Genomic DNA, 15,177 nt, shown 5'->3' on the forward strand with positions numbered 1-15,177 from the left:
GCAAGGACCTGCATGTCCTTGGTGGAGTGGGAGGGGGAGTTAAAGTGTTCAGCCACGGTACGGTTGGGTTGGTTGGTGCGGGTGTCCCAGAGGTGTTCTCTGAAACGTTCCGCAAGTAGGCGGCCTATCTCCCCATTGTACAGGAGGCCACATCGGGTGCAGCGGGTGCAGTAAATGATGTGTGTGGAGGTGCAGGTGAATTTCTGATGGATATTGAAGGATCCCTTGGGGCCTTGGAGGGAAGTGAGGTGGGAGGTGTGGACGCAAGTTTTGCATTTTTTGCGGTTTCAGGGGAAGGTGCCAGGAGTGGAGGTTGGGTTTGTGGGGGGGTGTGGATCTGACAAGGGAGTCGCGGAAGGACTGGTCTTTCCGGAATGCTGATAGGGGTGGGGAGGGAAATATATCCTTGGTAGTGGGGTCCATTTAGAGGTGGCGGAAATGACGAAGGATGATCCGATGTATCTGGAGGTTGGTGGGGTGGTAGGTGAGGACTACTGGGGTTCTGTCCTGGTGGCGATTGGAGGGGCGGGGTTCAAGGGCAGAGGAGCGGGAAGTGGGGGAGATGCGGTGGAGAGCATCGTCAACCATGTCTGAGGGGAAATTGCAGTCTTTGAAGAAGGAGGCCATTTGGGTTGTTCGGTAGTAGAATTGGTCCTCCTGGGAGCAGATGCGGCGAAGGCGAAGGAATTGGAAATATGGGATGGCGTTTTTACAGGGGGCAGGGTGGGAAGAGGTGTAATCTAGGTAGCTGTGGGAGTCAGTCGGTTTATAGTATACGTCTGTGTTGAGTTGGTCATCTGAGATAGAGTTGGAGAGGTCTGGGAAGGGAAGGGAGGAGTCTGAGACGGTCCAGGTAAATTTGAGGTCGGGGTTGAAGGTGTTAGTAAAGTGGATGAACTGTTCAACCTCCTCATGGGAGCACGAGGCAGCGCCGATACAGTCATCGATGTAGCGGAGGAAAAGGTGGGGAGTGGTGCCAGTGTAGCTGTAGAAGATGGACTGTTCCACATATCCAACGAAGAGGCAGGCATAGCTAGGGCCCATGCGGGTGCCCATGGCTACTTCTTTGGTTTGGAGGAAGTGGGAGGATTGGAAGGAGAAGTTGTTAAGAGTGAGGACCAGTTCAGTCAGTCGAAGGAGAGCGTCAGTGGAAGAGTATTGGTTGGTTCGGCAGGAAAGGAAGAAGCGGAGGGCTTTGAGTCCTTCGTGATGGGGGATGGAGGTGTACAGGGACTGGATGTCCATGGTGAAGATAAGGCATTGGGGGCCGGGGAAGCGAAAATCATGGAGGAGGTGGAGGGTGTGGGTGGTGTCCCGAACGTAGTGGGGAGTTCTTGGACTAAGGGGGACATGACCGTGTCAAGGTATGCAGAGATGAGTTCGGTGGGGCAGGAGCAGGCTGAGACAATGGGTCGGCCGGGGCAGTCAGGTTTGTGGATTTTGGGCAGGAGGTAGAAATGGGCGGTGCGGGGTTGTGGGACTATGAGGTTGGAGGCGGTGGATGGGAGATCCCCTGAGGTCTTGACCTGACCTCAAATTTACCTGGACCGTCTCAGACTCCTCCGTCCCCTTCCTAGACCTCTTCATCTCTATCTCAGACTCAACACGGATGTACACTATAAACCATCTGACTCCCACAGCTACCTAGATTACACCTCTTCCCACCCTGCCCCCTGTAAAAACACCATCCCGTATTCCCAAATCCTTCACCTTCGCCGCATCTGCTCCCAGGAGGACCAATTCCAATACCGAACAACCCAGATGGCTTCCTTCTTCAAAGATCGCAATTTCTCCTCAGACGTGGTTGACGATGCCCTCCACCGCATCTCCTCCACTTCCCGCTCCTCTGCCCTTGAACCCCGCCCCTCCAATCGCCACCAGGACAGAACCCCAGTAGTCCTCACCTACCACCCCACCAACCTCCAGATACATCGGATCATCCTTCGTCATTTACGCCACCTCCAAACGGACCCTCAGACTCAGCACTGCCTTCTTGACCTGCAATCTTCTTCCTGACCTCTCCGCCCCCACCCCCACTCTGGCCTATCACCCTCATCTTAACCTCCTTCCACCTATCGCATTCCCAACGCCCCTCCCCCAAGTCCCTTCTCCCTACCTTTTATCTTAGCCTGCTTGGCACACCCTCCTCATTCCTGAAGAAGGGCTTATGCCCGAAACATTGATTCTCCTGCTCCTTTGATGCTGCCTGACCTGCTGTGCTTTTCCAGCAACACATTTTTAAGCTCTGATGCCCAGCATCTGCAGTCCTCACTTTCTCCTAATAAATGTGGCCAGCCAGTAACAAAGTTCCATGAATGAGTAAGACAACAAATCCTTGCACTCGTGCATTTAAAACCTTTATTTAACCATTTATCTGTATAGGTAATCAAGCCAATTTAGCCACCCACCCATCTTTCCATCCAGCCATCTTTATTATCCACAGATTGCCAAAACAGTTCCCCCTTAATCCAAGAGTTGGTTTCTTTTTGTGATAAAATTTAGAATCAAGTGTTTATGAAGTTATTTTTATACCTGCAGGACCTTAAATATCTGATTGAATCAACTCGCAACAGCCTTGGTCAGCAACAGGTTAAGTCAAAAGCATCATTTTACTATTTCTTCTTTCTCATCATTCTTTCTTTTCTGTTTTACATTACTAGCTGTATCGCTAGGACTTATTGCAGCCAACTGCATGAGGAATCAATGTGCCAGCTCTAGAAAGCATCTGTTCAAAGAGAATCATTCTTTTGAAGATAAAATCTTTGAAAAATGTTCAATCCTTAGATTGCAGTGTTATTTGTCTGAGGCCCTGCATTAGCCAAATGTTGCATGATGTCTGACAGTTTAATTTCTTTGTATCTGACCATTTAAAATGGCTATCTCTCAAACTTTCTTTTCCAAAAGATTACTTTCTTTACATTGTTTCTTACTGAAGCATGAAAGTTTAAATCTAATAATGTAATTCTGCAATATAGTGATGTTCTTGCTAATAGAATAAGTAGCTACTATATTGAGTTGTTTAGGTTATCACTTCACTGATCTAATATAGGTTCCTAACTGTCCAAAGCATTGTTTTCAAAATGTTCACTTTCAGTTATGAATCTGTCTATAACCCTTACACACTCTTTCCCCTATGACTTTCCACACACTCATCTCCTTCATTCCACTAGCTGTGGTGCCCTTTGCACACCAATCCTATTGTACCACTGGTGGCAGAGGACCTCCTTTCTGTGATTCATTTCTTCAGCACTTTTGCCTCAGCACTTCTCCCTTTTTCACAACTTTACCATCTGTTCAAAACCAAGCTTTATGCAGATTTTATATTTCCTCACTTACAGTCTTTATTTTCATTGTTTTATTTTCCTTTACAAAGTCTGTTCGGAAACACAAACACAATCCTGAAGTGTAACAACTAAAGGCAAGATTAATTTGTGCGGAGCTTTATTGGGTTGTTTAGGGTATCTTGCATTGAGGACATTGATAGCTACTTCCAGGAAGGTAAATGTAGAGAATGAGGTCCATATAAGAATCAGCAAAGCAATGTCGGTCTTCCAGTGACTCCGCATCGTGGGGATTTCAAAACCATCAGCACAGCTATGAAGCTGCCATTATGCCTGTTCATTGCTATGCCTCTGCAAGCTATACCAGGGAGACATGGAAGGAAGCAGCAGAAGTATAATTGAAGTTGTTTGTGTTATAGTGCTGTTGCCTACCTAAGATTTTGGACATCATTTGTAGAGGCAATGTTACCAGTGAAGTTGTGATGCAGAGGACTGGTCTGAGGTACCAAGGAGGAGAACATGGCAGAGAGAACTGAAACTGGAAAGGAAGTTAATTCTCTCTGTCATATGCCCTTCCAGAGTAGAATGGCCATCATCAGATGGCTAAAGAAGACTTGGCAAAATACATTTAAGGAGGACCTTCTAGACTGGGACACCACATGAGGTGTAATTCAAGGCAATTCGTTAGATTGGGATCGGTAGCAGAATCTTGCTGCCCATTGTCTTGAACAGGGCTGGATGAACTGAGTCTAAGTAAGTAAGAAGCTCTGACTCATGGAGCAAATGATGGATCTAGAAAGTTTGAGATATTCAGAATTTCCATGGAGTCAAATGGTATTCTGGCTGTTTCCTGTCTGATAGATTCTTTTATAGTGAATATTCTGCACTTCTGCTTATTTATCCATGTACAGCAATTTCCCGTACTGGTTTGAATTTGGGGACCAATTGTAATATTTCCAAGTTTGCAGATGATACAAACATGGTGAACATGCAAGAGGCTTCAAGAACATTTAGACAAACTGAATGAGTGGGCAAGAGCATGGCAAATGGAACATGATGTGGATAAGTTTGAGCGATCCAATTTGGTAAGAGGAACGGAGGTACCATGTATTTCTTAAATGGTGAAAGATTGTAAAGTGTTGGCATCCAAAGGAACCCAGCTGTCCTTGTTCGTAAGTCACCGAAAGCTAGATTTCTGGGTATAGCAAGTAATTTAGAACATGGCATGTTCACCTGTAAACAAGAGGATTTGAATACAGGAGGAACACGTCTTGAACTGGTGAGATCTCACCTGGTGTATTGTGTGCAGTTCTGATCCCTGTATCAAGGGAAGGGTATACTTGCCAAAGAGGAGTGCAGCAGAGGGTTACCAGACTGATTCCTGGTAATTGTCCTATGCAAAATCATTTGAGGACACTGTTCCTATATTCTCTCTTAGAAGAATAACAGCAATTACAGAAAATTTCCAAATTCTTAATTGGATACACAGAGTAGATGTAGAAAGGATATTTCCCCTGTCTGTCAGGTCTGGAACCAGGGATCAGTACCAGAATAAAAGGCAGGCAATTTACGACAATGTTGGGGGTGGAGGGGGGAATCTATTCACTCTGTGGGTGGTGAATCTATGACATTCTCTACCCTGGAGGCCTATGCAATTTGGTCATCAATTGATCCAAGAAAAATATTGATAGAGTTCTACCAACTAATGACATCAAGAAATATGACATTGAGTTGATGATCAGCAATGATTTGGAATGACAGAGTAGCTAAATAGCCAACTTCTGTTCCTGTGTTCCTCCACACACTTCACAAGCCACCCTTTTTGTATCCTCAAACCTCATGCACCCTCCATCATCCTCCTAGCCCCATGCTCCCAGTTCTCTTTCATATTCTCCATGCTACCCATTTCCTCTCCTATTGTCCATGCCATATTACCATGATGCTGCCAGATGTGATCATGTCCCCTCTACGTTTCCCTCAATACTTCCATGCTCTTCAATGCTTTCTATGTATCCTCCATAGCCACTAATCAGTATCTACTATGGGCATACTGCAAGTGCTACAGATTTGAAATGGACATGTAAAAATCTTTTAACAATGAAGCAAGCTCTCGCTCAAGGACAGCTATCAGCAAAGAGTTCCCTGCTAAGATAAGTGGTTCTGTACCTTGTGAAACTCAGCCAAACATTCATAACGTCCCTTGGTACAAACAAGTACAAATGAAAGCGATGCATGCTAATGAAATGGTAAAAAGAAATGGCTACATTTTTCTATAGCTGACCTGTCAATCAAAACAGCCCAGGCAAGTGCCTGTTTTTTCTCTAATGGAAGTATTGGGCCAGTTGTATTTTTCACATTTAAAGCATTGTCAACATTTAAATCGTTTCAGGTCCAGAATGCCCAAGTAATTCCTGGTTCCTGATTGCCAAGCTTCCCCCTGCCCCCACCCCCACCAATCCCATGGCCACATTGCTATATCTCTCCAAAACTGATGGTATGTGCAAGCAGTGATTTTAAAGCAGCACACATGATACTGTCAGTAAACCCAGCTGCTTTTTGTAACTGAAAGCTTGTCAATGAAAACGATTCCAGGATCAGGTAACAGTTTTTATTTTTTGGTTTCCTACTTGGATTTGTGTTCCCTCATCATTCACAACTCCTCTGAGAGGCTGTTGACCACATCAACATATGAAAGGGGCACGACTTTACCAAAATGTTGAGGGCCAACAAGGATGGGAATGCTACCTGTGAACTTGCTAGCTCCTCTTTTATCCCACTTTGGCAAAAACTTTCAGAAATGGGAATGAGGGCAGAAGGTGATTTCCACCCTCCATTTTAAAGGACTCCCAAATCAGTCTGATTCACAAAAATCCAGGTTGAGATCTCTCATTTTCACTGCTCTGTGCCCCCCCAGGAGTTTCGAAGAAAATCTCCTTCCCCCCCATTTACTGGCTTTTAAAATACACCAAGTATAGCATGATAGCACAGAGGACTGGAAGGTAGTTCAAGTATACATAATACAGAGCTAAGAAAAATGATATGAAGTGCTAAAAGGTGTGAATAAGGTTTGGATGGCACGTGTGCAAATACATAAAGTGCGATTCAACAAAGTTGGTGACCTGCATATATCCATATCCACTTGGCAATATAAATGTTGTAGTGATAACTGAGAATTATCCACAAAAAGTCATGGTGGCAAAGTTAATAAAAGTGATAGTCACATTTTCCCAGAAGCTACTCTGAGAGACGCTGAGTTTAATCTGAGGTTCAGGTGAGGTTGAGAACGCAAGGTCTCCATGGTGACCACAACCAGTACAGAAATTGAACCGAGGTTGTTGACATCACCCTCATTATGGACCAGACCAAACCCCCTTGAAATATAAGAAAAAGGTATCCTAGACTCTGATCTTTTCTTATTTTAAAGGTAAGTGTTAAGAATTGCATTCCAAATGCAATTCTATTGGTCAAACTACCAGATTTGAAGCAAAATACACTTTATTGAAATACAACAAAAGAAAGAATAAAGAAAAGAATTGGCTTAGCTGTAACTCTATTGAAAAAGGTAACAGAATAATAGATTATTTTACTACTAGACAAAACTGTTTCAATACAGTAACATTCCATGAACACATCCTTGACAAAAGCAAATTCATAGAAACAGATTTTCTCACATGTAACTTCAGGGACAGGAAGCAAACCCCCAGCTTTTATCTGTAACCAAGAGAGGAGAAACAGCTTCCACATTCAGTTTCAAGAAGACAGCAGCAACTGCTACTAAAACTAAAAATCCTGTTTTTGTGGGAGTTTTACCCCACCCATTCAGGCTGCTTCTATTGTTCGATCTTTAAGAAATAAAACAAACTACAGTCTCATGAGCTGTTTATGGGCTTTCAATAGTTAGCTCAGCATCTCTGCCTTAAACCCTTTCTTTAAAAAAAAGATAAAATATACTTTTCAAAGCTAAAGTATCCATACACTCTGCAATACAAACTAGCTATATTCCTATATTCAAGGTATTTAGGAAAGATAAGACAGGATTGGGAAAAGAGGGCATGCTTTAAAATATTTGAGGGAGACTATCTTGGTTGATTCATAGACAAAATCTAGTTGGTCAGAGTTAAGAAACAATAAAGGAGCTATTATACAGACCTGAAGGATCAAAGGTCTCGAATGGGGGAACAGAAATCCAGAGGTTAGAGATCTCAATTTGGGAGGGAAGGTTGGATGTCAAAGGGGGAAATGAAATGAGAGGTCTTGGAATCTCTGGAGTAGTTGAAATTGGTGACATTTGGGGGTGATGTAGCTGGAAAAGATTGGGATGTATCTGATTGTGAGAGACCACAGAACCCAGCAAATAAGTGGAATTTAGTCCCTTCCTTTCTGTAAATGCTGAATATTCTGAGGCTCAGGAACCCCATTTGATCAGATTTTAAATGGCACCTTGTTATAATTTTAAATTGATCATCTAGCAATCGTGGATAGAGTGGTTCAGGATATCAGTTTCTCATACTCGATCATTCTATCCTACCCAGTCCACCCCAACCTCGTTACAACTCAACTATTATCTAACCCAACCATACACCCAACACATTCTTTCAGGATAAAGCTCCCTCCAGTCATCTTGTGAAAATGAACATCCAATTGAAAAGGTGTTTGCTAATAAGAGAGCTACCATGGATTTGGAAAGGGAAGATTGTATTTGAGTAAATTCAATTCCTCTTTAGTAATGAGCTAATAGAGTAAATGAGTCGAAGAATGTGGTACTGGAAAAGCATAGCCAGTCAGGCAGCATCTGAGGGTCAGGAGAATCGACGTTTCAGGCATAAGCCCTTCATCGGGAAAGTCATAATTTCTTGATGAAGGGCTTATGCCCGAAACGTTGATTCTCCTGCTCCTTGGATGCTGCCCGACCGACTGTGCTTTTCCAGCACCACACTCTTCGACTCTGATCTCCAGCATCTGTAGTCCTCACTTTCTCCTAATGGAGTGTATGAGGACAGTCCAACCATTATGTATATGGACTTGCAACAACTGTGATGAAGTACTAGGTATTAGCATGTTAACGAAATTATAGCCCATGGGATAATAAGAGAGTTAGCAGCATCAATACAAAATAGGGATTGAAATCAGAGAGTTCTGAAAAGCTGTTTTTCAAAGTGGAGAGAATAATATACTGATGTGCCCCAGGATTCCATACTAGGACTACTGCTGTCTTCAATATGCATTAATGATGTGGGTTTGGGGTACAAGACATAAATTAGGAATTTGCAGTTGGCAAGAAACCAGGTGGTAACAGTAAAGGTAAAGAGTCTGTAGTCCAGAAGTAAAACAGTAGGAAGGAAAGCTATAGAATGGTAAAATGGACTCAAGGCACATGTGAAAATTGAAAATCAAATGCTCAGTAGTTTGAAGTGACACATTTCAATATCAAGAATGAGGAAATTACAATTTTAAACTGGGTGCAAATGGAGAAATGTCTGGAAGTGTTTATGCACTAATCACCAATGATGACAAGACAAGAAAAAGAAAGCCCGAGGGATGATGGGCTTCATAAATGGATACCGAGAGTACAAATACCAGGAGGTTATGACAAACTTATGGAAAAACACAAGTTTAGCTTCAGGTAGAGTATGTGTTCAAGTCTGGAAACCATATGTTAGGAAAGCTGTGAAGACTATGGATAAGGTACAGAAAAGATTTACTTGGAATTATTCCAGGAATAAGAGATGATCTTTATGTGGATAGACTGCAAGAAATTGTGGCTGTTCTCTTTTAAGTAGAGAATGAAAACAGGAGGTTTCATTGGGTGTGAAAAATCATGACTTGTTTAGTTGGAGGAAATAAAAAGAATTTATTGAAAAGGCAATGCCAGAGGACATGGATTTAAGAAAGCTATGTAAACAAAAAAAAAAGAGTTTCCATGAGAAGTTTTCCTTTCTCCGGTCAGTGATCAAGAGTGTGAAATGTTCTACCTGATCAAGTGGTAGAATCAATTTAGTAGTTTTCAAAAGGAAATAATATAAATACTTCAAGAAGGAAGATAATTGTAGGAATACAGAAGAAGAGCAGAGGACGAGGACTAACTGTATTGTCCTTTGAAAGAATTTTATTTAAACTGACCCCTTCAAGTAAGGGCAGAGCCTGTTTTTTTTCAGTAATAAGCTTTCCTATGGAAAAGAGTAGACCTGATCTGAGAGTTAAAGTTCTAAATTAGAATAAAACCAATTTTGATGGTATTAGGGGAATTCAGATGGTACTCAGAAGTTGATTGAGAGAGGCTATTTGCAGGTAAAGTTGGAAAGTGAGAGGCCTTAAAAAAATGAGGTAATGAAATTCCAGAGGCAGTATGTTCGTGTAAGTGTGAAGGGCAAGGCTGGTAGGGAATGCTAAGATGACTAGAGAAATTGAGGCTAGATCAAGAACAAAGAGGTATATATCAGACATAGACAGCTGGGATCGAGTGAATGCCTAAAAGAATATAAGGGCCATAGGAAGAGGGAAATCAGGAGGGCAATAAAAGGGGACATACGATAGCTTTGGCAAATAGGGTTAAGGAGAATCTAAAGAGATTCCACAAATCTGTTAAGAACAAAAGAGTAACTAGGGAGAGAATAGAGCCCCTTAAAGATCAACTTGGGGGAGATACTAAATGAGTATTTTGCATCAGCATTTAATGTGGCGACAAATATAGAAGCTAGAGAACTTGGAGAAATAGTGATATCTTGAAAAGTGTCCATATTACAGAGGAGGAGGTACTGGACATCTTAAAACGCATAAAGGTGCATAAATCCCCAGGTCATGTTCAGGTTTATCCCAGAACTTTGTGGGAAGCTAGGGAAGTAATTGCTAGGCCCCTTCGGAGATATTTGTATCATCAATAGCCATGGGTGATGTGATGAAAGACTGGAGGTTGGCTAATGTCATGCTATTACTTAAGCAAGATGGGAAGGAAAAGCCAGGGAACTGTAGACTGCTGAGCCTGATGTCAGTGGTGGGTATAAGTGCTTGGAAGGCATTCTAAGGGACAGGACTTAGAATTAAAAATAGAATTAGAATCCCTACAGTGTAAATACATTTACATAGAGTCATAGAGATGTACAGCATGGAAACAGACCCTTCGGTCCAACCTGTCCCAACCCAATCTAGTCCCACCTGCCAGCACCGGCCCATATCCCTCCAAACCCTTCCTATTCATATACCCATCCAAATGCCTCTTAAATGTTGCAATTGTACCAGCCTCCATCACATCCTCTGGCAGCTCATTCCGTACACGTACCCCCCTCAGCGTGAAAATATTGCCCCTTAGGTCTCTTTTATATCCTTCCCCTCTCACCCTAAACCTATGCCCTCTAGTTCTGGACTCCCTGACCCCAGGGAAAAGACTTTGTCTATTTATCCTATCCATGCGCCTCATAATTTTGTAAATCTCTATAAGGTCACTTCTCAGCCTCCGACGCTCCAGGGAAAACAGCCCCAGCCTGTTCAGCCTCTCCCTGTAGCTCAAATCCTCCAACCCTGAGAACATCCTTGTAAATCTTTTCTGAACCCTTTCAAGTTTCACAACATCTTTCCGATAGGAAGGAGACCAGAATTGCACGCAATATTCCAACAGTGGCCTAATCAATGTCCTGTACAGCCACAACATGACCTCCCAATTCCTGTACTCAATACTCTTACCAATAAAGGAAAACATACTAAACACCTTCTTCACTATCCTATCTACCTGCAACTCCACTTTCAAGGAGCTATGAACCTGCACTCCAAGGTCTCTTTGTTCAGCAACACTCCCGAGGACCTTACCATTAAGTGTATAAGTCCTGCTAAGATTTGCTTTCCCAAAATGCAGCACTTCGCATTTATCTGAATTAAACTCCATCTGCCACTTCTCAGCCCATTGGCCCATCTGATCCAGATCCTGTTGTAATCTGAGGTAACCCTCTTCGCTGTCCACTACACCTCCAATTTTGGTGTCATCTGCAAACTTACTAACTGTACCTCTTATGCTCGCATCCAAATCATTTATGTAAATGACAAAATGTAGAGGACCTAGCACCGATCCTTGTGGCACTCCACTGGTCACAGGCCTCCAGTCTGAAAAACAACCCTCCACCACCACCCTCTGTCCTCTACCTTTGAGCCAGTTCTGTATCCAAATGGTTAGTTCTCCCTGTATTCCATGAGATCTAACCTTGCTAATCAGTCTCCCATGGGGAACCTTGTCGAACGCCTTACTGAAGTCCATACAGATCACATCTACTGCTCTGCCCTCATCAATCTTCTTTGTTACTTCTTCAAAAACCTCAATCAAGTTTGTGAGACATGATTTCCCATGCACAAAGCCATGTTGACTATCCCTAATCAGTCGTTGCCTTTCCAAATACATGTACGTCCTGTCCCTCAGGATTCCCTCCAACAACTTGCCCACCACTGAGATAAGGCTCACTGATCTATAGTTCCCTGGTTTGTCGTTACTGCCCTACATGCATTTGAAAGGACAAGGACTGATAGTAATATGGCTTTGTGTGTGTCTCACAAACTTGATTGAGGTTTTTGAAGAAGTGACAAAGAAGATTGATGAAGACAGAGCAGTGGATGTTCTCTCTATGGACGTCAGCAAGGCGTTTAATAAGGTTCCACATGGTAGAATGGTTAGCAGGGTTAGATCACATGGAATCCTGGGAGAGCTAGCCATTTGAATACAAAATTGCTTTGAAGGTAAGAGACAGAGGGTGATGGTGGAGGGTTGTTTTTAGAACTGGAGGCCAGAGATCAGCTGTGTACCGCAAGGTTTGGTGCTAGGTCCACTGTTTTTTTACATTTGTATAAGTGATTTTGGATGTGCATATAGGAGGTATGGTTAATAAGTTTGCAGATGATACGAAAATTGATGGTGTATTGGAAAGTAAAAAAGGCTATCTCACAGTATAATGGAACCTTGATCAGATGGACCGAGGAATGATAGATGGAGCTTAATTTAGATAAATGTAAGGCTTTGCTTTTTGGTAAGGCAAATCAGACAGGACTTACACACTTAATGGTAGGGTCCTGGGGAGTGTTGCTGAGCAAAAAGACATAGGGGTGCAGTTTATAGTTCCTTAAAAGTGAAGTTGCGGCTTGACAAGGAAGTGAAGAAGGTATTTCGTACACTTGCCTTTGTTGGTCAGTGCACTGACTATAGGAGTTGGGATATCATGTTGTGGTTGTCCAGGACATTAGTTAAGCCACTTTTGAAACATTACATTCAATTCCACTCTTCCTGCTATAGTAAAGATATTGTTAAACTTGAAAGGCTTTAGAAAAGATTTACAAAAACATAGCCGGGTTTGGAGTGTTTAAGCGATAGGAAAAGGCTGAATAGGCTGGGGTTATTTTCCATGGACCATCAGAGGCTGAGGGGTGACCTTATAGAGGTTTATAAAGTCATGAGGAGCAAGGAGAAGGTGAATAGCCAATGTGTTTTCTTCCCCAGAGTAGGGGAGTCCAAACCTAGACGGCATAGGTTTAAGGTGAGAGGGGAAAGATTTAAAAGGGACCTAGTGGGCAACTTGTTCTCACAGAGGATGGTACGGGTATGGAATGAGCTGCCAGAAGAAGTGGTGGAGGCTGGTACAATTGCAATATTTCTCAGGCATCTGGATGGGTACCTGAATAGAAAGAGTTATGAGGGATGTAGGCCAAATGCCGGCAAATGGGACTAAGTTAATTTAGGATATCTGGTCGCCTTGGATGTGTTGAACTCTATGAAAACTTAGCCACATTAGCATTGGCCTCTGGATTTTCCAACTGAGGCAGAATGCAGATGTGCTGGTGACCCACAAGTATCAAGGATTAGATAGCAGCAATCTGCCATTTTTTTGTGAAGACAGAAAGAGCATGAATGGCTCCTGTCAGGTCTCTGGCTCTTCCCTAGAGGTGACATTGGAGACAGGGAGGGCCAGAGTAGAAATGTTGTTTCCCACAAATGAGAGAAAGTGGCTAACTGTCCAAACCTGACATCCTGGCTGGGAGGTGTGGGGTTAGCATTACCCACTTGTAATAGGCTGGGTCTCACCACACAACCTGTAATGATTTTGTAACAGCAGAAAAGGTCCGTGTCTAACATGTTCAGATGCCACTCAACATACTTTGGCATCCTGAGCGTTATCAGAACAGCATAACTTGTGTTCCCACTCATTGTTCTCTGTCCAGCCACCTCCTCACATTCCTACCTGAACAACCAACACTCAAACTCAATTCCCAGTTATTGTGATCTTACACCCATCCCTCACAGCCACTCTTCACAAATCTTCTTTGCACAATCCACTTTTAACAATGAACTCCATTTTCTCTTATTGTAGAGAAGAGAGTACACACCTTCAGGGAGAGACTGACAATCTTCAGAGGGGCAGAATCCATGGACAAAGGAGCTGGGGAGCTTGGGACTGTCCCATATACTGGAAGACAGTTTTAATATCACATTGTGACAGAGCATGTCATGGTCACTCATGTTGAATTTGTGCCACCAATAACTGAAATTTCATGATACACATCATATTTCCCTTTCCCCATGTCAACAAGGAATCCTGTCGTTTTTTTTCCCCCGCAGAACTTTGAAAGTTACTGAAGAACAGCAATGGAACGAGACTCAGGAGTTTTCAGAGGAGGTTGAGCACCCTGACAGAGCACTGTCACATGACTCCTCCATATCCTGTCCCAGTACAGATACAAGGAGAAAGTGAGGACTGCAGATGCTGGAGATCAGAGCTTAAAAATGTGTTGCTGGAAAAGCACAACAGGTCAGGCAGCATCAAGGGAATAGGAGAATCAATGTTTCAGGCATAAGCCCTTCAGGAATCCAGTACAGATACATCTTGATGGCAACTGTAGGAAAGATGATTTATTTGTCACAGTCTGAGATGTACATGTAAATAGGGCAGTTGAATGAATGAATGATTTATTATCATATATATCTTGAAGATACGATGTGAAATGATTTGCTACCACAGTGAGGCACCATTTTGATTTACAAAAAGGATAAAAATAAATTACTCAAATAAGAGTTCATCTTCTATTCAAATTGGGGGTCTCAAGCACGGCTTCAGGGCTTCTGCAAGGTCTCTTCAGGGTGTTCTGCTCCAGGAACAGCAACGACGATGCTGATGCCTAGGAGACCTAGCCTCTGCTGACACCACTGCCTCACCAGTGTTACCTAGGCTCTGAACCTACCGCCTCCAAGAATCCCCACTCCAGGCACCACCACTGCCAAGAATTCAGATTCTAGGCCTACCACCACCAAGGGTCCAGGTTCAAGCCTACCACTACCAGGAGTCCTCGTTCCGGGCACTACCACCACCAAGAATTCAGATTCTGGGCCTACCACCACCAAGGGTCCAGGTCCAAGACTACTGCTACCAGGAGTCTTTGTTCCAGGCACCACCACCAAGAGTCCAGGCTCCGGGCCTACAACTGCTGGGATTTCTGGTCCATGCACCAATGCTGGAGCCATTGCCCTGCCAACACCACTCTGGCCTCAAAGATGAAGAAGAAAGGAAGAGGAAAAGAAAGAATACGTGAAGTACATAGAGAAAATGATGCCACCAGCTTAGAGTGGACAGACTCTAACGTGCCTGAATGCTACCTACCATGCTGGTGACATCTTTTAAAGGTGCTGAAAGCAAGTGCAGTTGTGGACAGTCCCGATTGTAGGATGTAGGATACACTATGTTCTGTTCACTTGAGCGTAGAATCTGACAGAGAGTCAACCACTAAAAGGCAACTTGTTGAGTGGGAATAGAATGTGTGATTATCTGTCAGAATTTCCAGAGCCTATGAGGACTCTGGGGCAGAGATATGGAGATATTTATAGTCTGAGTGCTGTGATGTATCACGCTGCACTGATTTCCAAATCAGTGGACAA

At 43.3% G+C, this 15,177-nt stretch overlaps 1 protein-coding gene across 7 annotated transcripts in view; it reads left to right on the forward strand.

Moving 5' to 3' along the window:
- mypn (myopalladin) overlaps positions 1 to 15,177 on the forward strand; it is a 304,790-nt gene that overhangs the window by 250,749 nt on the left and 38,864 nt on the right. For 5 of the 7 annotated variants that reach the window (XM_072557964.1, XM_072557968.1, XM_072557966.1 and 2 more), the window contains one exon: positions 2,539 to 2,589. The exons of the other annotated variants lie outside the window; for them this stretch is intronic. In XM_072557964.1, the coding sequence (XP_072414065.1) occupies positions 2,539 to 2,589 (51 nt within the window). The remainder of the gene's footprint in view (positions 1 to 2,538; positions 2,590 to 15,177) is intronic. 7 annotated transcript variants of the gene reach the window in all.

This window comes from Chiloscyllium punctatum, chromosome 38 (genome assembly GCF_047496795.1).
Source record: "Chiloscyllium punctatum isolate Juve2018m chromosome 38, sChiPun1.3, whole genome shotgun sequence".
NCBI classification, from domain to species: domain Eukaryota; kingdom Metazoa; phylum Chordata; class Chondrichthyes; order Orectolobiformes; family Hemiscylliidae; genus Chiloscyllium; species Chiloscyllium punctatum.